Source organism: Chelonia mydas, chromosome 22 (genome assembly GCF_015237465.2).
Source record: "Chelonia mydas isolate rCheMyd1 chromosome 22, rCheMyd1.pri.v2, whole genome shotgun sequence".
Classification (NCBI taxonomy): Eukaryota; Metazoa; Chordata; order Testudines; family Cheloniidae; genus Chelonia; species Chelonia mydas.
In genome coordinates this window covers 18,118,944-18,144,744 of record NC_051262.2, presented here as the reverse complement: position 1 = coordinate 18,144,744, position 25,801 = coordinate 18,118,944, and the positions used below count along the sequence as shown (strand labels likewise).

At 53.5% G+C, this 25,801-nt stretch overlaps 1 protein-coding gene and 1 long non-coding RNA gene across 2 annotated transcripts in view; one reads left to right on the top strand and one right to left on the bottom strand.

Moving 5' to 3' along the window:
• Window positions 1-25,801, top strand: part of LOC102935540 — a 52,252-nt gene that overhangs the window by 1,905 nt on the left and 24,546 nt on the right. The window contains exon 2 of the mRNA XM_043533863.1: window positions 18,169-18,204. Within this exon, the coding sequence (XP_043389798.1) occupies window positions 18,169-18,204 (36 nt within the window). The remainder of the gene's footprint in view (window positions 1-18,168; window positions 18,205-25,801) is intronic.
• LOC119564017 lies at window positions 13,244-16,656 on the bottom strand. The gene is made up of 2 exons (XR_005222911.2): window positions 14,518-16,656; window positions 13,244-13,672 (listed from the first exon to the last, which is right to left on the bottom strand). It is a non-coding gene; the product is annotated as an uncharacterized LOC119564017 (long non-coding RNA).

Here is a 25,801-nt window from a genome sequence, read left to right as displayed (position 1 = left end):
AGGATCCACCATGGCATTGGGGACCACAGGCCACTGGATGAACAGAGATGGGAGATCATTGTGCAGCTCCCCCCAGGACATGGACTCAGCAGTGAGGCTGCACCCATCCCTGACACAGCGCAAGGACCTGACCTGCCCCAGAAACATTCCAGGGCCGTGCTGCTCCGTGCCAGGTGCAAGGCAGGATCCAAGTCGGGAGGGTGTTAGTGTGGGGGGATCCAGGTGTGGGTTGAGAGGGTTCTGTCTGGGGCAGTCTGGGTGCAGGCGGCTCAGTGAGGGATCTGGGTGTGGGGGGAGATCTGGATGCACAGGGGCTTGTTTGGGGGTTCTGGGTGCAACAGTAATGGGACTCTGCAGCGGGTTCACATGAAGGTGGTTGGGACTCAGTGGGTGGGAGGGTCTGGGTGTGGGGGGGGTTAGAGCTGGGCAGGGAATCTGGGTGTGGAGGACTCAGTGGGGGGTCCAGATGCTGGGGGAGTGGGGTGGGGATCCATGTGCAGCTGGTTGGGGCTTGGTGGGGTGGGAGTCTGGGTGTGAGTGTCTTGTTGGAGTGGTCCAGGTGCAGGGGGAGTGGGGCTCATCAGCGGGGGGGGGTGGTGTTTCTGAGTGTGGAGGGTGAGGCTCGGCAGGAGGGTCTGAGTATGTGTGGGTCTGGATGCATGGGGGTTGGGTGCATGGGGAGCAGTTCCCTGTACAGGAATTCCTCCCCCTGCAGCTGAGGAGCGATGGGTGCAGGAAGCGGGGGTGGGCGGAGTTTGCAGGGCCTCCTGCAGCTGGAGGAGAAATCTTGGGGTGAGTCCGACGTGGCCCCCGATGCCGTGCAGGGCAGGAGGAAGTTCCGTCCTGCCCAGTCGGGACTAGCTGCTGAGCCCAGCGCAAGGGTGGGAGCCACCAGCTGGGTCTTTCCCAGTCCCGCCCCCTGCCCTACAGTGATTTACCTCTCTGCCGGCTGCCCTGGGCACCTGAAACATTCCACTGGGGAGGATCATTCTTGTGGCTTCCCTTTGCTTCCCTGCCAGGAAGTCATTTTTCTGCGGGGAAGCAAATAAATCTGCAGGGGACATAAATTCTGTGCATGCGTAGTGGTGCAGAATTCCCCCAGGAGTAAAGTGCAAAGCATGATTATAATCAGAACCAGCCAGAAGAACTCAGGAATGAAGAGATGTGTGGTGTGTATCTGTCTCTATGCTGGCTGTGCTGCCATTAATGCTAAGGAGATGGAGTGGGGAATTGTCTCTCTGCTCTGTCTGGTTTTGTCTATGTACATGCAGTTAAAAGCAGCCATTCCTTTTTAAAATGAAAGCAAATCACTTCGGAGGGGGTGGCAAGAGTGTGGATTCTTTGACAGGCTGTTGACTAAGAAAGTATTCCAATATTGTCAATATCAGCAAAGGGGTAGAACTAGCATACCTTAGGCTTTTACTTCACTGCTTCCCAGGACATAGATATCACAAACCAGACTGTATCAGGTAACATTTATTAGTATTATTTATTTATCCATTATTGCATGACACCAGCAGTTCGTGGCCCAGAGATCTCGCCATCCAGGATTTAGCCAATATGCAACCGTTGAGTAAACAGACAAATGGGGAATAGCAGGAAAAGGTAGAGGCAGTAGAGGTGTATTTGCATAAGATAATCATTACAGTGGTCTTGGTAGGTGTTGAACAAATGAATAGAGGGAACGTTTATGAAAAAAACCTAAACAGAATCTCCATTCCCAGCAGCAAACTGTACAATGTATTGGTTTGGCTTCGTCGAGAGGCAAGTTTTATTTGTCCCGCTCACCTCCCTCGCAGCGGACGCTGTTAGTTCCCAGCCTGGCTTGCTCCACGCAGCCTGCCGTTAGCACAGCGATAATCCCATTTGAGATACTCCTTGGAGAAAGGACTAGCTTGGCTGTTTTCGATCTGCCAGGTTCTATGTTATGAGATGCACGTCATGTTGACGAGCTGAGGACTGAGGGCCAAGACAAATACCTCCAAACTGATTTGGCAACCATTCCTTGATGTATTAAGACATGACTGCCTGGAGCCAGGGAAAAAACCTGCAGAAGACTTGTTTTGTGTGATCTTATTAGTAAAGGAAAGGGCTCAGGGCCAGGGGAGGAGGAATAGAGCCTCGTAATTTTGTCCAGTGTGATCTGTGATCATTCTTATGATCTCATTGTTCTTGATTGACCCTAATCACGAGTGATCCATGTGGCTTCTGGCCTTTTGGTGGCATCTGAGATTAGATCACTCAGTGGAAGCCTGGATTGAGGTTTGGATCCCCGGGTCTCCTGAAAAGCACTAGGATTCCTTTGAGCATCTTCTGCTTTTGGCAGAGATCCCAAGCCTGCAAGTGACAAATTAATCTTAGCAAAAGCTGTCTTGTGTCTCCCATCCTACCAGCATATGAATCAGCGCAGACCTGGAAAGTCTTGCATGTTACAAGGGTGTAGGCTGGAAATCTATCATGTAGGAACAAGAGACATAATAACAACAATTGCATGAGAAGCCAAATTGATGCTGACGTGAAATGGCAGAAGAGCACATTATACGCATAGCTGCAAATGTCCATTCTTACACGTACACTCGTACTTCCTTCAGGCAACTGAACAGACCTGTCAAGGGCTCTGGGGCTTTGCAGGGAAATTGGAGATTTTAACTCAGTCTGAGTTTTGGGAGATGTCCCGAGGACACTTGAAGGAAGAAGGCGACTGCCCAGTGTTAATTCTGATGGCTGAGACTTGATGGGCTGATCTATTTGAAACAATTAAAAATAAGTGTTTAAATTTTTTTTCAAGTCTCTTACAAATCACCCGTCTTGTTCTTGAGGAGTTTTCAGTGTTGTTGAGGGGCTGATCAGCCTGCAGAAGAGATTGTGTTTGTCTGTCTGGCTTTCACCCTCCCCGCCTCAGTAGCATGAGGAGAATGAAAAATTACAAGGGGGGATTTTTGAAGAGAAACAAGGAAATGGGGAGAGAGATTTATGACTTTCAGTATGTTCTGTATAGGGCGGTTCTGGGGGTGGCATGTAGGCTAGAGGTACAGAGAACGCAGTGACCCCGTGATCATAAAGTTGAAAATATCTGCCTGCCTTGGGTGTGGCTGTGTGAGAGGTGGGGTAGCGTGTGTGTGTGAATTCTGGCTGCCGTCCCACGTAGGCAGCGTTTACATGTGCTCTGCCCTGACTTTGCATTGGTGCAGATGATGGCTCCCATGCCATGTGCTGGGATGAGAGCCCCCTTGCTAGGTGGCCATGAACAGCTGAGCTGCAGGAAGGACATTGCAGACATAACACACGTCCTCCCCTCCTGCTCCCCATTAGCCCTCTGCTGCCACACAGCATCTGCTAGCAGATGCTAGGTAGTGATTTCCCCTCCGGCTGGGGAAGATTGTGCAGCGTGGAGATAACCTCTCGCTAGTGCTGTCCTCTCCCTGAGAGATGAAGGGTGACTGGGAACTGGAGGTTTACCTGTACAGGCAGCTAGTCCTTCTCTGAGAGCCAGCCCGAGCCTACGTGCATCGCATGGAGTGACACATGTCAACAATGCCACTGAAAACATTAACAGTGTATTTATCACTTGGGTTATGGCAATACCCAGAAGCCCCAGCTGAGATCAGGGCCCCTGGGCCCTATGCGCTCTGTAGACAGCCCCTGCTCTAAAGCGCTTACAAAGGCAGGACTGTTATCCCTATTTTACAGTTGGGAGAGAGGCGCAGAGAAGACTGTGACTTGTGCAAGGTCACCCAGCGGGTTAAGGGCAGGAATCGAACCCAGATCTCCTGAGTCCTAGTCCAGTACCGCTCACAAGGCCACGTGCATCCTTCCACACCCTGTTGCTTTGTGAGCTGGGGGCCGAGTTTGAGAGTGGATAAATTCCAGGCCTGGTGGCTGTGTGGCTCAGCATGTTGAGGGAGCCAGGCCTCTGCCAGTAAACAGCCAGCGGTGGTTACTGTGCGTTGGTGTCTCCCTCTCTAAAGCCAGGGTGAAAGCAAGGCTGCCCAGGCTGGAGGGTGGTAAGTCCCTGCGTAGCTGGCCAGGGCCCTGCACTGCACCAAGGGGAGGGGCTCCTGCAAATGTCAGATTTGAAGAAAATTCAAGTGGGGCCCAATAAACGAGGCCCCCCTGTTTGGCCAACGATTTGTTCACCACATGGCCAAGCTTTGCTTCAGCAGCTCAGCTCCTGGCCCTGTGTTAGCGCGGGGTTTGATAACGTGCACGGTGTGGCCTGATGTGTGATTAAGGCCCGTAGGCACTACTGCAGCGCAAAGGAGAGTAATGGTAATGACCCAACAAGCACTGTTAATCTCTTGTTTCTTTGGTGAATGCTGTCGCAAGGGAGTGTGAGATTTTTTGAAAGTAGGGCAGACAGCACGAGGAGACTGTGTTGTCTTGGTCACAGTAACTAGGGACTGGAAGCCAGGACTCCAGGGTCCTATTCCTGATTCTGCCACTGACATGATGTGTGACATTAGGACAAGTTGCTTCACCTCCCTGAGCCTCAGTTTTCCCCATCTGTAAAATGGGGGTAATGGTATTTACTGGCCCTACAGGGTATCCTGGGAGTCATTGGCAAAAGATGCTGAAGAAAGGTGAGTTACTATTATTTAATATTAACAGCAAAGCAAACAAACTCTCTCACCCCTTCCAGAGAAACAGGCAGGATCTTCACTCCTGGGGATTTTAGGGGGAAGTCACTATCGCAATGAGTGTCATGGAAATAGCTAAATGAATGAAAAGGTCGTCAGGATTCCTGGTGATTGGGCATGGTGAGCACAGGGGAAGCTGGTCCTTACAAATACTGGCTGCAGTGTCACACTGCAAATGGAGGGGCCTGATGCAAATGCCACTGAATTCAACAAGAGTCTTTCCATCAGCTCCAATGGGCTTTGGATTCGACCCTATTTGCGGAGTGCCCTGGTTTGTTTCCGGTAAGATATTGTCCCCCAAAGCACCCCCATATTCTGCTCCCTGGACCAAAACTTCACCCACATCCAAGCCACAAGACACCTCCACCCTCCATTGGCTGGGTCTGTAGAATGGGATCTCACGGCTGCCTTGGCTCAGGAATTTTCTCTCTCAGCTGCCTTGTGCCCTCGTATCTCCCACCTTGTTACCGCAAGGAACCAGTGAATAGTCGGAGAAAGCAAGAAGCACTGAATAGGTGACTGTGGATTAGAGGGCTCTGCACTGGCATATCAAGGTGTTCTGGTGGCTAACTGATTGCGATGGCATCAGAATCCTGGTGCGTGCCTGTGTGTATATGCATGTGTGCGTATAGCCCAGGTTGCAAAATTGTCACAAGCATTTATCAGTCCAGGCACAAAATCTACTTGCCTGCTGTTTCCATGATGATGACAGTGAGAAAAGTGAATGACGTTTTATTGCTCTATTACAAATTGTGGCTGGCTGTAGGCGAGAGGGAAAGGAGAATGTCGTCCATCTGGTGTAGCTCTGCTCAGTTTTCCCATGTGTCTAGATCTCTATTTATAATACAACAGGGAAAAAACATGTTTTGATTAAAGTCAGAGGGAACTACATTGCCTTCCTGACTGGTGGGGATTTGTGTGTATGTGTTTTAGCAATATTTGATGGTTACAGATTTAGAGTTACTGAGGGGAAAAACATTTACAAACGGTGTTTATTAAACTTACAGTTTGGCTTGAAGAACCCAGTGATGGATGGGGCAGTTCTGCCTGAGATAATTCAGACACTCCTTCCGCAGCTATTCTCATTATTTATACAGTGCCCTACTGTAGGGATGCCTGTACCAGAGGCAAATAACAGCTCCATGGCTTGGCCAGCTTAGTCTAAAGGCAGTGCAATGCAATCAGTCTGTAGAAAATGTTTGCACAACTGTTGACATTTTTGCTTTTCTCATTTTATTTCAGTCTCTCAAAAACAGCTGTCTGTCTGTCTGATTTTATGAAAAGCCTATGACATTTCACACAAACATACTCATTTGAGGGAGAAATGGGCTCATTTTTCACTCCAAAATGGTACTGTTCTTTCTCTAGTGAGAACCATGACAATTCTGCAGTTTAGTTGGTATGAAGATGACTTTTCATGTGCGATAAATCAAATTTTAAATTATGTTTCAATGTGAAAAATACCCAATTTGCTAAATGTCATGAAAAAAATGGAACTCTGGCGCAAAACCCCCCAGGAACCAAATGGAGAAAAGAGGCACAAAAAATGTTAGAAAACAGATTTTCCCATTTGTCAGAGCCAGTCCAGACTGGTGTAGGTTACCAGAGCTGGGCTGCTCCCTAGGGCTGCAATACAAAGTGTACACTGCTTAAACGAGTGTGGTCTTTTCCTAAGCCCTCCTTCCTGGCTGTGGTGAGTTCAGACAAAGCGGGAAGATATTTATGTATGTCTGTATTTATCCAGTATGTGCCTGTTGCACAAGCCTGGGGGAGTGTTTGCTTCAGTAAAAGACATTTCAGAAGCCCTTTCTCAGTCTTTACACGCAGTGTGTGGGAGCTTTGCCCGAGCCAGGACTGAGTAAAATCTGACTCTACGTCCTCTGGGATTTGGCCCGTCACCGATATGTAAACTAAATTCATTCCCAATGTGCTGCTCACGGTAGTCCTGTGGCATGGAGTCTCTCAAAAGCCACAGTCCCCACCGGTCACGCAGCCTGCAGTTAAAGGGATGGGGCCTCTCTGGTAGGGAAGACTGCTCCTTTGGGTTTGCCAGCTGCCCTTAGGGCTGTTGCTGTTGTTGTGAGAACTGGAGTCCATTGACTTCAGTGAGCTTGGGCTCTGGCCTCGACGGGTGCTGTGCAGCGAGTCTGAACTGCCGCAAGCGGGAGGAAGAGGAAACCCACGCAAAATGTCTCTGACTTAAAAAAAAAAAAAAAAAAAAGTTGTATCTTTTCTGGCTCCGGTGGCCCCCCGGGCAACGGAGAGCGAGCCGTGCCCTTAATGCGCGTAGCAAAACCTCGCTGCTTGCGGCGCGTAAGAGAACGCCCCCAGCTCCAGAGCTGCCAAGTTACCGGAGGCTGCGCCTCAAAGCTGTAAAGCACAACTCTTGGACACAACCTCCGCGGTGTTTTTGCCAACGCAAGCACAGCGTGCACAGGCCCGGAGCTGGCCTGTGCACGTGGCAGAAGACAACTGTTCTGCACTCGGTTACGTGGGTGTAAATCGGGGCAAGCAGGGGCGCTCTGTAGGGATGAATTACTTTTACTGACCTCGTCCCGTCCTTTAACTCCCCTCCCTGCACCCCAGCTACTTTTAATTTCAGATCAAATTGCAAGTTCAAAGTATCTAATCAAGTGTCCTCTTGCCGAGAGGGTTTGCTGCAGAAGGGCCAAGACACAATTTCTGTGTGAGGTTAATTGATGTTTTCTATTCAAATCTCATGTTGCCTTTCAAATGCACAAATCACAATGCAGCAACACTGTGACTGTGATTGGACCTACTGGGACCAAACTGAAGGCTGGTGTAAGTGGGTGCACTCGCTCGCCTAGGGGGTGTGTGTGCCCCTACACCCTTGCAGAGATCTCCCCAGGTTTTAGTTCAGTGTCTGACCTCTTGGTTCCCCCTGGCCTGGACTTGCATCAGCCCCCACATTTCATTTGCAGTTTTGGATTCAAACCACAAACTGAAGTGCCAGGCAGGCTCACCCGAAGCCCTTATGTGTAAGGGCAGAAACCACTTAGCTTTGCCTGGGTTCCACCTATTAATATTATTTACTGGCAATGCCCCAGTCAGGATCGGGGCCCCATTGGGCTGGGTGTGCTCTACAATGAGATAGGGAGAGACAGCCCTGCCCTGGAGAGCTTGCAGTCTAAAAAGACAAAGACAGATTGGGATGGGGGGAAGGATGCAACATACAAGCAAAGTGACCAGGTCGGTGATGGGCACGTCTTGCTTATTTATGTCAGGTTTCAGAGTAACAGTCGTGTTAGTCTGTGTTTGCAAAAAGAAAAGGAGTACTTGTGGCACCTTAGAGACTAACCAATTTATTTGAGCATAAGCTTTCGTTGAAAGTGCATCCGATGAAGTGAGCTGTAGCTCATGAAAGCTTATGCTCAAATAAATTGGTTAGTCTCTAAGGTGCCACAAGTACTCCTTTTCTTATTTATATCATTTATTTATTTCCGTATTAAATAACTGATCCTTACTTGCCACTCTGCCTAGCTCCTCTCGGGTCTTTCCCCTCACCAGCTAAAGCCATAATTCTGACTGGAACGGTCTGGGGAGGTTGAAATGTCAGTGGAGCTGTTGTGGGTTTGAGTTAGAAACCAGGTGGAAACGGACCTGACCGTTTCCATGGCTCCATCTCAGGGCTCTGGTGGTATCACAAACAAGAGCAATTCCCCCTGGGCTTGCCATGCACAGCATAGATTTGTAGACTGTAAGGCCAGAAAGGTCCATGATCATCCAGTCTGACCTCCTGCGTAGCACAGGCAGGGAACCTCCCCAGGGATTCCTGCATCAGGCCCAGAACTGCTGGCAGAGCGAGAACAGAACGTCCGGAGAGACCGCCAGTCTCGATTTAAAGACTTCAAGTGATGCCTGCGTCCCTCGGGAAGTTGTCCACATGGTTAATTACCCTACTAAACGTGTGCCTTATTTCTAGTCTGAATTGGTCTAGCATCAGCTTCCAGCCATTCAGTCTTGTGCGGTCTTTGTCTGCCAGAGCTTCCTGACGTGGGTCTCCATGGACGTACTGCCCTGTAGTTCCGTTACTCGTGTGGTGAGAGATGGGATGAGAAAACACGTGTGAAACCAGATGGAGCATTTCTTTGCTTCCGGGCCAAGGCCCTCAGCACAATGCTGGCCTGCCACAAGATTGGCGGGTACCTACCTACTCCCTACTCTTAAGGATCAGCAGTGTGAATATGGACATGTTCCCCACACCAGCACCTTCAATCCTAACCTGGATGCAATTGCTACTATGAAAAACATGGTGTGCTGTAATCACTTGGGATATAACAGGTGTCATCAACTCAGTGCACAAAGATACACCAAAGCCCAAATCTCGGAGCATAAGGTAGTAAAATCTCATTCCTTACACAAGTGAGTGATAGGGAAGGGAGGTGCCATTTGATTTGCAAAAATCAGCAGTCGCATTTGCGTCACCCTCTGCTGCTAACAACTTGCATCTTCTTGGAGCTAAGTGTCCCCTGGATCTCGGGGACTAGACACAATGAGACAGATTTTCCAAGAGGCCTCAAAGGTTGCACTCTTGGTTTTGTATCCATGTGTCTTTGTCCAAACCTGTTTCTATGTGCACAACAGCTTGTGTGTGTGTGTGCAAACCATGTCTGAGTGTGCAGATCCTGAAGTGCGACACCAGCCTGATCTTTGCATGCAATTACATGAGCATAAAAAATTGCATGCAGCTCTTTGCATATGCAAAATATCTGGCATCATTGTAGAGGTTGCTTCAGAGAATGTGACCCAGCATGTCATTCTCTTTCCCAGAGCTTTGTTCTCTACAAATCATTTTGTTACCAGCAATGGGGCTGTCTTATGCTGCAAAACACCCCCCCAGACATACATCACTGACTGTGTAGCAGGAATCACAAGGCCATATTGTTCGTTTTCCATGTGGGACACTTGTCTTGCAGCATACTGACTGTCGGACTCAGCCTGAAGAGATGTCTCCTGAGAACTGAGGGCCTTTTTCATTTCACCGGTAACTGGCTCAGCAGAACCACAGAGAGGCATGAATTTAAACAGTGTCTCCCTGAACGAATGTGCTCCCTGATTCCCCATGTCACCCCCTGCCACCCATTAGCTATAGCCTGTCTGTGTAATGGCTATAGCGGAAGCTGATTCACAGGGCAGCCCCGTGCTAGTGGGTAGGAAAGTAAGTAAAACTGTATGTGGTGTAACTGGGCACATAGGACCCACGGCGTCACTGGCCTGCAGCTTGGGGACTCAACCCTGTAACTTGCTGATTTGCTAGAGTTTTGAGCCTGCTCTGCACTGGTGTGAATGGCTGGGGCAGGGCAGAACCAGGCCCATAGCATGTGGTTAATCTGTGACAAACTGGGGTGTGGCTATCGCACTGCTGAATTGCTCTTGACTATAAAGTGACTGTGTCATGGAAAGCCTCTGTGTAGTGCATCCACCATGAGTTAGCAGGCGTGTCACGTCTCTGCTGGGCCCGAGACGCTGAGCGATCAGTAGTCAATCATCATCTATTCAAAATAAGCCCCTTGGGAGAGCTGGGAGAAGACACTTGCTCCTCTTGTCTGCAGGCAGGGGTGTGCGAGAGTAATGGAAAGTTACCAGGAGCCTAGAGAGGGACTCACAGGAGGATGGGAAGGGATCCAGCATGGAGCCCGGGTGGGATTTCAGGCCACAGCGTTGTTGTTATTATTATTTTTTTTTAAGATAAACTTCAGACTTCTAAAAAGGTCAAGTAGAAAACTGTCAGCCTGGTTCACAGGGGCAGCCATGGTGCAAGCGTCCCGCCAGGAGCGATGTGAATTTGTGTTGTGTGCACAGAGAGATGCTGGGGTGGGGCTGCCCAGCCATGTGGCTCCATAGCAGGTCCTGTGTCAGGGTCAGCGAAGGGGTCGGGCTGCGGCCTCCTGTATGAGCCTGTTAGTTTTTCTGTCTCGGCCGCTTTCTTTAAGTTTGCTGCCTAGTGCTGGCGGAGCTCTGAGCTCAGGTGCTCTTCCATATTTATTCTTTTTAAAGGGCTCCTGGAACCATGCTCAAAAAGAGCCCGTTGCCTGCCCCCCGTTGCCTTCTAACTGCCAGGATCAGAGCAATTCCTGGAGAGCCACTGGCTTATTTATAGTCCGAAATAATGACTCTCCGATTTCTCTCTGCGGAAGGCGGATAAGCCTGGTTTCTTTGGCTCCTCCTGTTGAGCCCTTCCCCATCTGTATCTGCTAGTGGGCGAATGGAATTGGTTCCTTGGTAAGCGGAGGAGCTGATTGTGCTCTCAGTGCAAACCTGGAGTAACTCCAGGGGAGCGAACTGGATCACAGCGGTGCCCCAAATGGTTTCTGAAAGGGAGGAATGACAGCACCGGGGTGAGCACTCCCTCCCACTTGGTAGTGCCGGGGAAGGTGAAAATTAGGAGGTCAGGTGCAAATTGCAAATCCCTGAAATAGAAAAAGCGCCAGGGACTTTTGGCGAGAGGCTCGTAGGTTGGTGGTGATGTGCTGTTAGATTTAGGGCTGTTGGGTGGGAAAGTCTGGGAATAGGTGTAGGAAACGCTAGCATTAATTCACAGGTACTTCCAGTATAAAGCATTATGCCAGTCCCAGAACAGCTAGAGGTGAGACACCAGATGCAAATATCCATGCAGGAGGCTGGAGGTTTGCTCTCCATGTACCCAAGAGGAGCTAATTCATCTGCAGAACCCTTTATACAAACTGCCTCTGTAGTCTATGGTATTAGAAAGCATTTTCCCATAGGCTTGCTATAAACACACACACACACGGAGGTGAGGTATACAGTGTGTGTCTCGTATATGCACTCACGGAGTGTTGGGTGTGCATGGATTTAATTACATTGCTCTGTGTGTGTGTGCGCGCGTGCATGTGCGTGTACAGTTTGCATCTGCATCTGCAAATGCCCTATAATTAATTAATGTCTGCAAAGTGCTTTGAAGATGAGAAGACATCCACGCGCATTAAGCATTGTCAGCTGAAGTTTGAAAAGTGTTTTTTTCCTCCTTTTGCGAAGAAAGTAGAGGCAGGGCGGGGTGGGAAGTTGTAGCACAATGTTCCTTATGAGACAAGCTGGTCACTTTGCAAGTGTGGAGCTAACAGGCTGGTGAAATGGAAAGTGTTATCTTGTAGCAATTTTTAGGTCATTAATGAGATACCAGCATAGGAGAATTTAGAGGGATAATTCTACTTGTTAGATACTGTTGTGTTTGTAGCTTGCCCAGAGCAAACTGAGATAATGACAGATTCACGACTGAATGATTTTCCTCCATAAAAAGCAAAATACATATGTACAAGCAAGGGTACAAATCCTGCTTACCTGTGTCATGCAGGCAGTTGCATTGACGTCTATGGGGGGCTTTGAGCCTAGCAAGGGTGAGTTTGGGGGCTCTGGTAATGGAGGAGGGCAAAAAGGACAGCATGGGCCAAATCCCATGAGATTTCCAGCTCACATAGGATTTCTGGGTGGGCGGGAGCCCTTGCAGGATTTGGCACGAGATTTGGAGCCATGTTAGGAGCCCTGTGCTCAGGGCCACGTCCCTTTTGCTGGATTCCAGCAGTCAGCCCATTATCTATGTGGAGTCACCACTTTGGGGCTGGGAAGGAATTTTCCCCATACCCCCGGATTGGTGAGGCAGGTCAGGTTTTATTGTCTTCCTTGCAACACAACCTAGGGGTTGGGTTCTGGGCAACAGGCGGGCTGGGATTCTCCCCCTCCTGGAGGGCACAGTCTGGCCCTGTGGGAGAGTCGTCGTTGCAAACGTTGGCAGGTGCCCAGTGCGGGAACGAGCTGATTTAGGCCCTAAAAGGTACCATGGCGGGCATCCTGAGGGCACCTCCTTACACAGCGGAAGCATTGTGCAAGGCCCCTGGGGACAGAGGCAAACCAGGGGTTGGGATGCTACCCAGGGGGACCCCTTGCAATGTGTTGTATGGCAGTGCTGGGGGCGGGGGTTGAGGTCTGAAAGGGGGAGGGATGTGGCTGGAGGCGCCCAGAGAACCTCCTAGCGTGGTGATTGGCTCCCTCTGTGGTGGGCGCCCGCCAAGAATTGGCAGAAGCTCAGTGGGGTGTGAGTGACTGCGCAGGGCCATCCCCCGACGGGAGTCGAGGATGTAATGTGACTCTCAAAGGTGCGGCTGGTTAAAATCCATTCCCCATGTCCCTGCTGCGTCCTGCGCAGTGAGCACCCCAGGACCGTTTGGGCTGTGAGGGTGGGCAGGGTTTGGCTGAAAAGCGGTGTGATGACAGGCTGTAATAGGGTTAGTGACACGTGATGTCACAGCAGTGCCTGGGTCCGAGTCTGCAGTTGCTGCCTCAGTGAGCTCCCCAGCGCCTGAGGTCTGTTTGTACTCGGGCTGCTTTGGTGCCAGAGGGTGTGGAGTGGGCTCAGTGTAAATGAGAATCAGGCTGCACTGACTTCCGTGGAGTCAGGCTGGTGTAACGCTGACGTGACCAAGTGGAGAACTGGGCCCACTGGTGCTGGGGTATGTCTCAGCCGTAGTGTTTGTCAGATAATATATTCAATGCGTAATAAATCATTGACGGGCTATGTCTTTCAGTGAGCATGATCCATCGACAGAGGGAGTCAAATCATGCAAAAAATGTACCTGATGAATAATTTATTCTACAAACAATGGCATTATTAATAGAACATCAGATTCAATTAACACCATTCATTCAGCTTGACTTTTGACTCATGAAAATAAATGGTGTGTTGTGCTCTGTTGTGTCTTTTGCACGATGCACACTGTGCAGTTTGAGTTTGATAGTTTCCACGTTACATTCAGAACAGTATTTGATATTTTTAAAGTATTTTGTTTACTTACCACCCATACAGAAAACAAGGCCACACATTGCTGGATCATCAGCTGCTGGGCTGGCTTGGTGGTCTTTTTAACCCAATAATTGCGTGAAATGAAGGTGTCTCATCATATAACGATAACGGCCTGGGCATGCGGCACCAACTGATCCCCATGTTCTGCTGCACAGTCGAAAGTAATGAACCCGGAGCCTGGGAACAGCAGCAGCGGGAGCTGCAGGGAAGGGAAATTAAACCAAAGCCTGTTCGGATAGAATGTGTTTATTACAAAATGGCCCGGTCTTTGTGCAGGGAAGAGACGGATCATGATGGGATGTGGGTTGTTATGAAGAATGGCTATCACTCCGTCAGTGCGCACTGAGCTTTTACAGCACCGAGATAAACCAGGAGGCTGACTCTGCTGCCCTTTCACACCCGCCTGATGTCCCTGCTCTAAGGCGCTGACCAGCCAAGGCCCTGATCTGGTGGTGGGATCCCAGCAGATCGTCCCTTTTTCCTGGGCTGAGTCCTGTTGGCTGCAGGGGGATTCCACACAATCCTTTGTGGAATTGGGCCTTAACAAATGAAATTCTTAAAGACTGAGACTCAATGGCCAGCAAACAAACTCTGAAAATGCTACCTGATATCGACCGTCCCTGTCCCCTCTGTGCTGCATTGGGAGATGAGAGAGCTCAGCACCTCACAGAACAGGGCTCAGACGTTTTAAGGGCTGGTGTTGTTTTCTTTTTTCAGCTAAGAGAGAGATTTGTGAGTGGAAGGAGCTGTCCCCACTGAGGTAAGCTGGGTCACGAAACAGCTGAGGAAGGCCCAGGTGATGGCATGTAGCTAATTCTGTTTGGAAAGGATGAATCTAGGGGGAGTGAGGGGTAGGGTGATGGGGCCGTGCGGGAGGAGAGCATCCCGCTCACTCGCTCTCGTAAGAGCTGACATCCATGCAGGGCTGGGAAGTGTTTCTACCCAAACTAAATTATGCAGAGTGAGCGATATGTTCCCCTTGAAGGAGAGCTCAGTGCTTTGGCTGAGGAATTATTCTATGATAACTCCCTGCAGGTTACTTACATTATGTACACTGCACTCGCCGCCTTCCCTTTGTTTTGTCCTGGTATTTGCCTGGTCTGTCTTCGTTTGAAATCCGCTCTCTTGTTTCCCAGACCCCTCGTCCGGTATCCAGGAGACACCAGCTGCTAGGGCAGCCACGGAGATGCTTGCTCTGAGAGACCTCTGGCTTTAAGAACACACACATACACTGGGCCAAACTTAACCTTGGGGTAACTGATGTTGTGAGGTTCCACCCGAGATGATCCTGGCCTTATTTTCTTTGACCCCTGGCTTTGTTTTGTTTGGTCTCTTGGTTCCAGTAACTGCTCTGCATCCCTTTCCCCTCTTTGAGGCCCAAACTGGAGCTGGGACAGCAAACCCCAGCAGACTGCATGTTGGGAGTTGCAAGGATCCACCACGGCTGCCAGCATTTAGTGGATCCCAAAGCTAGCCCTGGGGGTTAGGCCTCGAGTGAGCCTTGGACAGGTGGCTTTGTGTCCTGACACCAAACCCCCGTCAGGTGGATTTCAGTGAGCAAGTTTCATCAGTTCCCTATGGTGGCTGAATGATTTCCTGCTTAGGGGCAAACCCTCAGAAGCAAAGTGTGAAAGAGAGGGAGAAATGAAATGGCTCTCAGGGGATATAACTTCACCCTCCTTCACCCCCAGCTCTGCCACTTACGGCTGAGACACCAGCACCTTCCATCCTGCTAGAAAACTGACAGACGTTTCACGTGGGCATTCGTGGCAGATGCCACGACGTTTCCTGAGGGTGTCTGGTGACTTGGTAGGAGCCATAGAACGTCACAAGCCTCCAGCTTCAGTGGGACTCATGCTAAGTCATGGAGCTATTTTGGTTGATGAGTGTGCGTGCCTCCAACTGGGAGCTATTTATTGGGGGTAGAGACTATTCAAATGTTCCCTTCCCTCTGCTGAGAAGAAGAGTACCCCCGACTTTCTCCAGCAATGCACACCCCTCCGCTCTAGGTGTGGGAGGTCTGACGGGGGTGCTGATGGGGCATTTCCTGCTGGGAGTGTATCTCGGCGTCTGACCAACTGTGGTGACTGGTCACACCAACGTGACATCAAAGGGATGCTCATGGTGGGTCAGCGCTTTCAGCCTGAGCTACGCAGACAGCACCTGGCTTGTGCCCCGCAGTGCCAGGGGAGGGCACAGGCCTCTTTGCTGGCCCTTCTGGGCATGCATTGCGTGAATGCTATTCTGGTGACTGGTGGGAATGCAGTTGCCAGGCCAGGGAGCGTCTCCGTGGCAAGCCGGGGACAGCAAGAGGCTGTGAGGTTATCATTGACTCTCAAGCCACGCAAGCCACTTTGTGCTCCTGTATCTGGGGAGCCGTGGCTTGGTGTCCAGCTCAGCTGTCCGGATGCTGTGCTCCTGGGTACAAAGCAGCACCATGGCCCTGCCAGTGAGCACGCTGCTTCTTGATGGAGGAGGCAGGGAGGGAGCAGAGAGGAGAGGAATATGAGACTTAGGGAGAATAGGACCCAGATCTGCCATGGGCAGCCCTGATGCCGTTCGGGCCAGAGGGGCATCAGCAATGCCAGGAGAAGGAGCCCTGGGGAGACGTCTCTCCAAGGCCATGGCAGTCGTGGGAAGGGGTGTAACCACGGCTCTGGCTCGACAGAGGTTCAGTCTCCTGAGTCAGGGGAAGGCTTCGTCAGGGCTGAGCCACTCAACACCAGCATCTCTCTGCATCTGTCACCCAGGGGATTGAATTGCTGCTCGGAAACGGCTCCTTTCTTGTCTGCGTTATTCCAGGCCAGCAGCGGCAGCTGTGTTCCAGCTGTGTGCTATCAGCACTGCACAGAGCCTCTCTGTCTCCTTTCCCCCGATGTGAGCAGCTCACGCAGCCCAGCGCAGCTACTGTCACGGCTACACCATGTATGGTAATATAGTCCGACGGGGCTGGGGCGGGGGGACGGCTGACTGTGCTCGGTGCCCAGAGGAAGGGCGTGGAGACGCTCCCACAGGTCCTGCTGTGTTGGGGGGCTGGAGCAGTGCGCAGTGACTCTCCTGACCCGGATGTGCTTTGCTGAGCTACAGCAATGGGCGGCTCCAAACATGGGTGCCACACCCAGACGCAGGCCAGCAAGCGCTGTGCAAGCAGATTGATGGCCCTGCCGAACGCTGAAGCCTGTGTGCGTGTATGTGCTTGTGTGTGTGTGGGGGGTTAACACATCCCACTTTGCAAGGCGAAGCTGGGCCCCTCTCCACACTGGCCTCAGAGCTACGCTAGGTCCAGCATGTCTGAATGCCGCCCTGGCCAGCAGGGGCACAGGGATTTTTGTGCTGAGATGACCCGTCCAGGTTGCTGAAATGTGGTTTTATTCCCTGGCTCCGACAAAGTCCCTCTCTCTCCTTGCTGATTAGGAGCCCAGCTGGCAGGGCTCTCACCCTGGTGGGGGCTGGTCTGTGGGCAGGGCTTCCTCTGAGGCCAGAGGGGGAGATGGGCATTAGCACTGGCGTCTAAGCTTGACTCTTGTGTCGTGCGTATGGGGCTGCATCTGGTCCAGTGTTTGATTCTCAGCACTGGAAGGTCCTGCCTGGCCACTCCAGGGGCTTGCTGGCTGGCATTACTGGGGAGTAAGGTCAGGTGGGCTCACCCCCACTTTGGGCACTGCCATACGGCCACTAGGGAATCATGGTGCCATGGCTGGGGTCCCATCTAAATCCAGATGAATTGCCTCTAAGTCAGCGATGAAACCCGCAGCACCAGCCCAGACTTGAGCGGAGCGCTGCAGCCAGGCCCTTCCTGGCATGTCCTTGCAGCCCAGCGTTGGCACCCAGTGGCCGGCCGAGTGAGTTGCTGAGAGGAGATCGGAGCCAGGGAGGGTACCCATTGCAGGGGTTTCTCTACGTCAACCTTTGGGGGGCCAGGGGGATGTGTCCCCTCATGGAACAGGCAGACACCTTGCCCTTCCACACCAGTCCTCAGGGTCCCTGCTCCCTCCTCCAGGTCCCTGGCAGCAAACAGAGCCAGGAACTGCCCGCACTGGCTGCAGGAGGGTCACAGAGCCAGTGCGGCCTCAGGCAGCATTATGTCCTGGTGGGCTCCTAGCCTTTTCCAAAGCTGCACGCAGACCTGCAGGCCCCTCCGGGGCTCTGGTCACCAGTGGGGAGGGAGCTGGGTGTCTTGTCCAGAGTGTTTTGGAAGCAGCTGAAGGAGACCCCAGCAATGTGAGACTTGCAGAGCTTAGTGCAGGCGCTCATTCTTCCCCCATGACATTCTCCTCTCAGTCCTCCCTGCTCGGTTCGTTCCGGGTGCGTGTGGTGCTGGTGGAAGGTGCTGAATCGCCTCCTCTGTATATTGACCTCCTGCGCGTCCGCGGTGACCCATAGGAACCATCTCGTCGGGGGCTGTGGCCCATGCAGACCTGGCCTCTGGGCACAGGTTGCCACTCTGGGGCGAACTGTGGTGGTGACGTTTCTGATGTGGATGCCTGGCCACTCACAAGGGGATTGAGAGCCAACAAACTCACTTCACATGGGGCCCTGAACAGGCATCTGGTGGGGGGACTCTGCATGGTGAAGCCTGTCTCCCCTGCACGTCTACTGGTATGGCTCATTTTTACACAGGTTCACTAGGGACCCACCTCTCTGCAGAAGATTCATTCGTTTGTAGTTTCATCATTGTGTCCCTTTTTGTTCCAGGTGGCTCCATGTTCACCACTCACCAGGCATCCACAGGTGAGCTGCAGGCCCTGCAGGGGCCGTCTTTGTTCTGGGTGTGGGCTCCTGGCCCATGACCGGGCTCCTAGGTGCTACAGCATCCCAAATAGTGAATGGATCTAAGGCCAGAAGGGGCACTAGGATGTCTAGTCTGAGCTCCTGCCTAGCACAATAACAACAAGCTCAGAAGCCAGGCTCTCTGGCCAGCAGCGCTGCCCATCTGAGTGCACCGGCTAGTCTAGTGCGGCATCCGCTCTGCAGCCATGACGCCAGCTCTGGCCAGCATCAGTCCAGGCAGCGAGGCGGCATCACCCGCTGACTGATTTGTTTCTGAGCTGGTGACTTTGTAGACAGTCCCTGAGCGGGCAGCTCCCTTCGGCCCTGTGCATTCTTCCCAATGATCTGAGGTGGGATCTGGTGCTTGTCGGCCTTGTCACAGTCCATAAACCATCCCTTCTCCCATCCCGCTGCCCTCCTGCTGCTGGGCACTGCCGGCTCACCAGAGGGGCACCAGGGACCCCCTGGCTGGAGAACTCCGCTCCCTGTGGCTGCATACAGAGCAGAGCTCAGGCTGGCTGTGCATCCTTGGAGACGCTGGTAACTAGCGTGACAGGCTGAGCATGGAGAGCTCCTCGAAGAGACAGGAACAGGCCAGCAGTTACCGGCTATAGCAACCCAGAGCTCTCCGGTTCTCAGCACCAAGCAGCTCGCTCTCCATGCTGTGCAGGGCCAGAGCAGGTAACGTCACACCTGCATTTCCTCCTGTACCAGGAGGGCTGAGACCCCCGCGCCTGTGACTGCAAGCCTGGCAGTAGCATGTTGAGCTAGCCCTGCCTGTGGAGACCAGGTGACCCCGAACCGGGCTCCTTCCCAAACACCCCCCGCCCATCGCCTGGTGGATGTGCACACAGGACACAGGTGTCGTGAGCGTTCTGTGGAACGATCCTGGTGTGAGTGCCCTGCATCCTAGGAAACGGAGAGAAAAGTTTTGCATGGACCCTTTGCCAAGCTTCATCCTCTCAGCAGTTTGCAACAAGCTCAGCGTTGCTCCTTGACTTCCCCATGGAAATCCTCTTAGTGGCAACTTGAAGAGAGAAATTCATGGTAATGTCATGCGAGGCTTGGGAGGACTTTTAGTGGCTTCATCGTGCCAGGCACAAGGGCCCGGGTGTGTTTGTTGCATTTCCAGAAAGACAGGATACAGTGACATGGATTCTAAGGGCCTTTGTGGTCGCTATTTTTTCCCCCTTGTGGTTGGGTTTGGTTGGTGTATGGATTTTGGGTCTAACACTCGCCCGCTGCAAATTCAGCTGGCCGAGACTGATGTGGAAAGGACTCTGCCCTCTAATGATATTTTGTTTATACCTCTGCACCAGTCAGCACCTGAAATTAACAAAGAGGAAGTGAGAGGGGCTAGTTTGTAGCCCCTACAGAACCGTTTGGTGTGGCCCTTCAGCAGCAGTTCTCTAACAAACCCTGACCCCAGCGCTGCGGGTGCACCCCTGGTGTACTCACACACTGGTGACGTTCCCCATGGCTAGGTGCTGTGTACCACGGAGAGTTAATTCTAAAGCTCACAACCAAGAGCAGTGTTGAAACAAAACTCATGCAAATGTAAAGATGCCAGACTGACGTCCCTGGAGACCAGCGCCCTCTGTTTATCCACGGGGCAGGCGTTGGGCAGTGCCTCGTCACGCCGCCCTGGAGGCGTGACTCCTGGGAGGGGAGCAGAGTTCAGTCCCTGGAGCCCATTCACTCCCTGGCCGAGACTGACAACCAGGGGACAAAGCCATGGTGCTTTTAGTGGTGTGGGCATTTGCTGAACTGAAATCCACCACGCTCGTGTCACGCAGGCCTCCTGCACCCGTCAGACCTGCCAGCACAGCTGGCCTGGCCTGGCTTTGGTATCCACCCTGAGTTCGATGGCTGGGAGGCCCATTTCTCGCACGCGCCACATGGCACTTACTGGGTATCATTTGCTAGCGAAGGCAGCCATGTCGCTTGTCACAGCGGGCAGCTGGGGAAACCAGGGCCACCAAGTGAGAACGAGTGGGGTCAGGAGGAGAGAGGACTCTGCAGACAGTGGGGAGTGAGCAGCGACAGTGGGAAAGAGGCATAGTCTGACTGGGGAGTGCGTGTCCCCGTGACAGCCTGTAGGGTTGTTCTTTTGATGGTGCATCACAGTCCGAGCAAGTGGTTTCTTCCCACTCCCTCCGTTCTGTCCCTCCATGGAACAGTCGTCAGCCGACTGTGGGAGTCGGGCTCTGGCCCTTCAGAGGAGCTGCGGCTGCTTTTGGAGCCATTTGATTATGGGCGAGCCTCCCTCGCTAGCGAGGCTCCCACCTCTGGATGGGCAGAAGAGCAGTACACTGGTATCGCTCCGGAGCACTTGCAACTGTCGGCCAGCAGCAAAGCGGATAAACAAGCAGACGGACCCGAGAGAGAGAGAGAGCTGCTGGCAGGCTGCAGTGTCAAAGCAAACTCTCTTTTCCTGAGCCTTTGAGCTCATCCTCCCTGGATGGAGCCTCCATCTGCAAAGCGTCAGAGCCAGGTCCCTCTGGCAGGAGGCATCCGTGTGTGTGCGGTTCAGGCATCCACTGCCCCAGGAAAGGGAACAGCCACGTCTCCTCCCCAGATGGGAGCAGTGAAGAGGGCCTCCTGCCATTCCCCATGTGCTCAGTGAAAGTTAACAGGCAACTTAAGCATCTCTGGGCACTGCAAAGTGCTCCATTTAAATCCACGCACCTCACAGCGGTGATTGGCGATGGTTGCTTCTCTTGTGTAGCAGCGTGCTGGCTGTGGCTGTGTGGATAAGCTAGTTCAGGGCTCTCAGCCAGATTAATCCCCCTCTTCCAAGCCAGTCAAATAAACAGCAGCTCAGGGGTGTGGAACCTCAAACCCAGCCGAGGTGCTCTTCCCACCCGATGGCTGTTTGGGGCTCTCTGTGAAGTGAGTTGGGGGGTTCATATGTTCCCCAAATGTCTACATCAGGTGCAAAGAAGGGAATTCGCTACAGTCCCCATCTCAGCACAGCTGATCTCAGCTGCCCAGCAAAGTTTTTCCATAGTTACAGATCAGCTATCTGTCTAGGGCCCATTGAGACTGACAGTGACTTCGCTGTGCTTTGAGACAGGCCTTTGTGTGCCAGGCTCTGCGGTAGGGAATGGGGGCTCTGGTGGGTACTTCCTCCTTTTCCCTTTTGGGACTGATCTACAGTGGGAAACTTTGCAAGCCAAACAGGACTCTTGCTGCAGTCTCCTGTGCAGTGAGCCATGGAGACACCCCAGGGTCATCTAGGCTGCCTGGTGACACAATCCACAGCTGGAGAAGGGCCATTTCATCTTGGGAAGCAGTGACATCCAATGAGATTAGCATAGGAACGAGGCAGACCCCTAATCTCTGGTGTGGTGTGTCCAGTGTGATCTCCTTGGGATAGTTTGGATAGGTTGTCTGGGATGTGTTAGCTGTAGAAACTGGGTGTGCTTGCACCACAGCCCGACCCTATCTCATTTCCCAGCATTCCTGGGGTGGGGCGGGGTAAGCGTCCCTCAGGGAGGGAGAGTTTGCATTTTCCTCCCAGTCCAGGGGAACCCACTGCGGTGTCGGGTCTGTCTCGCTGTGCCATTCTCTGCAGCCTTGCCCAGCCTCTCACAGTCCAGCCTGGAGCCTGGCGTCCTTTAGCGGAGCGCAGTTCTGTGCAGGCTGATAGCAGCAGCTGTATCTCCCGGGTGGGAGTACCTCGCGCTGGGATGAAGAATCCCCAGGGAGGTCTTTGAACTAGGAGCTGACAGTTTCTCGCTGCCCTGGTGCCAGCAGCAAGTCCCCTTTTCTAGCAGCTCAGAGAAGCTATTACAGCTCCCCGCAGCATGCCTGGGACGGGACTCGGGGCTCCTCCGGGCTAAATGCAGATGGCGGCTGTTCCAGACAAACCGAACGCTACAGGGCTGCTGGTCCCTGCTGCGGCTGGCCCTGGAGCAGCCTGTGTCATTGTCCTGCTGCATCAGTCATGTGCCTGTGCTGGCTTTAGTGAGAGCCTCACCGCAGAGGCTAAACCAAACCCCAGAGTGCCTGGCCTGTGCCCTGGATTGGAGGGGGGCTCTCCAGGTTTGTCTGAAGCCTCACTGGTGGAGCTGGTCAGACAGTTTCTGTCAAAATGTTCTTCCGATTGGAAGTGGCTTTTGGGAATGAAAAACATGCATTATTGTGGTGAAAAATCAGGGGGAGGAGGGGCGAATCAAACCCCCCCACCCACCCCCCCCACACAAGAAAATTTCAAAGAAAAACTTGCAAAAAAAATGAAAACATTTTTGTTTGTGTCGGAAATTTCAGAAGGAAAAAATCCTTTCCCGGCCAGTTCTGCTCACAGGTCCATGGATTCAAGGCTAGAAGGGACCGTGGTGACCATCTAGTCTGACATCCTGCACAGCACAGGCCAAGAGAAACCTCTCCTGTGATTCCTGCATCCTGCCCAGAGTTCTGGCTGAGCTAGAGCATCTCGCTTACAGAAAGACATCAAATCCTGATTTCCGAACTCCAGGGGACAGAGAATCCCCCATGTCCCTTGGCAGCCTGTCCCACTGCTTAGTTACCCTCGCTGTTCAGACTCTCTCTCTGAAGTTGTCCCAAGAGCTGGGTGTGGTCTGTGCAGCTGGCACCTTAGCTGTGACTCGCCAAAGATGCAAGAGCCAGCAGGGCTCATACTCCTGTAACCATCTTGCCCTTGCTCGGCCGACAGGAGGAGAAGTTAGCAGCGATAAGTCAGAGATGGTTGGGGAGCGGAGACAGGCTGGACCCAGGGGCCGTGTCTCAGGCTCGCTTTCCTGGCCGCTGCTGCACTCCCAGCAGTTGTTCAGTTTCTTGTATCTCTGCTTGTTATTTCTATCAAAGGGCTTTTTAGTTCACTGCAGGCAAGAGCCGTGGTTAGTTGGCCCAGGTGAGGGCAGCAGTGGTCATTCATCTTCCTAGTTAGAGCCTGGAAGTGGGACTCCGATTCCTGGGTGCGACACTAGAGTGAGTCAGTCCCGTGACGTGCTTGGATAAGCGTGGCCTGTTGCGTTACTCTTGGTTTTCAGGGCAGGCACCAGCAGAGGCTAGAGGGCTGCAAGCCAAGCGGTGACCTTGCTGGGTTTTCCCAGGGGTTGGGGAGGTGGGATGCTGACATTCAAAACTGATTAGCATGTTGGGGCACAGAGGGCCGGCTCCGTCGCTCCCGAGCCAAGGACAGGGCAGCGTTGTCTGCAGGAACGGGCAGCAGTTACTATTGGGGCACACAGGGCCGGCTCCGTCGCTCCCGAGCCAAGGACAGGGCAGCGTTGTCTGCAGGAACGGGCAGCAGTTACTATTGGGGCGCGCAGGGCCGGCTCCGTCGCTCCCGAGCCAAGGACAGGGCAGCGCTGTCTGCAGGAACGGGCAGCAGTTACTATTGGGGCACACAGGGCCGGCTCCGTCGCTCCTGAGCCAAGGACAGGGCAGCGTTGTCGGCAGGAACGGGCAGCAGTTACTACTGGGGCACTCAGGGCCGGCTCCGTCGCTCCCGAGCCAAGGACAGGGCAGCGCTGTCTGCAGGAATGGGCAGCAGTTACTATTGGGGCGCGCAGGGCCGGCTGCGTCGCTCCCGAGCCAAGGACAGGGCAGCGTTGTCTGCAGGAACGGGCAGCAGTTACTATTGGGGCGCGCAGGGCCGGCTCCGTCGCTCCCGAGCCAAGGACAGGGCAGAGCTGTCTGCAGGAACGGGCAGCAGTTACTATTGGGGCGCGCAGGGCCGGCTCCGTCGCTCCCGAGCCAAGGACAGGGCAGCGCTGTCTGCAGGAACGGGCAGCAGTTACTATTGGGGCGCGCAGGGCCGGCTCCGTCGCTCCCGAGCCAAGGACAGGGCAGCGCTGTCTGCAGGAACGGGCAGCAGTCACTATTGGGGTGCGCAGGGCCGGCTCCGTCGCTCCCGAGCCAAGGACAGGGCAGCGCTGTCTGCAGGAACGGGCAGCAGTTACTATTGGGGCGCGCAAGGCCGGCTCCGTCGCTCCCGAGCCAAGGACAGGGCAGCGTTGTCTGCAGGAACGGGCAGCAGTTACTATTGGGGCGTGCAGGGCCGGCTCCGTCGCTCCCGAGCCAAGGACAGGGCAGCGTTGTCTGCAGGAACGGGCAGCAGTTACTATTGGGGTGCGCAGGGCCGGCTCCGTCGCTCCCGAGCCAAGGACAGGGCAGCGCTGTCTGCAGGAACGGGCAGCAGTTACTATTGGGGCACGCAGGGCCGGCTCCGTTGCTCCCGAGCCAAGGACAGGGCAGCGCTGTCTGCAGGAACGGGCAGCAGTTACTATTGGGGCGCGCAGGGCCGGCTCCGTTGCTCCCGAGCCAAGGACAGGGCAGCGCTGTCTGCAGGAACGGGCAGCAGTTACTATTGGGGCACGCAGGGCCGGCTCCGTCGCTCCCGAGCCAAGGACAGGGCAGCGCTGTCTGCAGGAACGGGCAGCAGTTACTATTGGGGCGCGCAGGGCCGGCTCCGTCGCTCCCGAGCCAAGGACAGGGCAGCGTTGTCTGCAGGAACGGGCAGCAGTTACTATTGGGGTGCGCAGGGCCGGCTCCGTCGCTCCCGAGCCAAGGACAGGGCAGCGCTGTCTGCAGGAACGGGCAGCAGTTACTATTGGGGCGCGCAGGGCCGGCTCCGTTGCTCCCGAGCCAAGGACAGGGCAGCGCTGTCGGCAGGAACGGGCAGCAGTTACTATGCTAATGGGGCACATTAAAACATGCTCTGGCGAAGAGCACAGTGCTGACCCTGGCAGCGATGGTGACAGCAGAGGTGGGAGCCAGCAAGGCCCCCACAGCGTGAAGTGACCTTGGAGCAGCAATGGCCTTGCGACCAGTAACCCCGCAACCTGCAGCAGGCTGCTCGCTCCACTTAATGCAGCCAAGCCAGGACCACAGCGAAGGTGCCAGGGGTGCCAGAGACTCTTTTCCGGGCTGAGCCCCACAGCCTTAGGGCTGGGGGTGGACGTGCCACTGCAGAGCAGGCCCCTCTGCCTGTTTGTAGCTTGTCTGTGCAGGCCGGAGCCTAGCTCACTGCTGAGGTAGAAACTGGCTCCAGTACATGGAGAAAAGGGTGGGGAGCCCAGGAACCACGATGGGGAGGAGGGCTCAGGCTGGGCATAACGGGGTCTTGTGTTTGATGATACACACCTTAAGGGCAACAACTTTCCTCCATCAGTCCCTGGTGCCTGCTGCCCCCAGCCCTGATCCTCAAAGGGGACCATGCAATGGCCACCATCCATCCAAGCTGGGAGTCCATCTGAGTATGGCACCTTCAGCTCTCCCCTAACTGGTATTGGAAGCCGAAGTCACCTCCCCCCCATGCCCAAATGGGGTCCTAGCTCCAGCCAGTCTGGAGAACAAGGGGCCAAGTACCAGGCGTGGCTCCAGGTTACTCACCCACTAGGCCAACACTTACACCTTTAACAGCAAGCATGATGCCGGCCTTCCAGTTCTTTGGGAAAGCGGATGGTGCCTCGCAGCTGGCCTGCCGGGAGTGTAACGCTGCAGCTGGGCTTTAAAAGAGGGTGAATAATTTTATGAGGTAAACTATTAGTAGTTGAGGGTCATTAGTTGTCAGGCTTCAGGGTGCAAG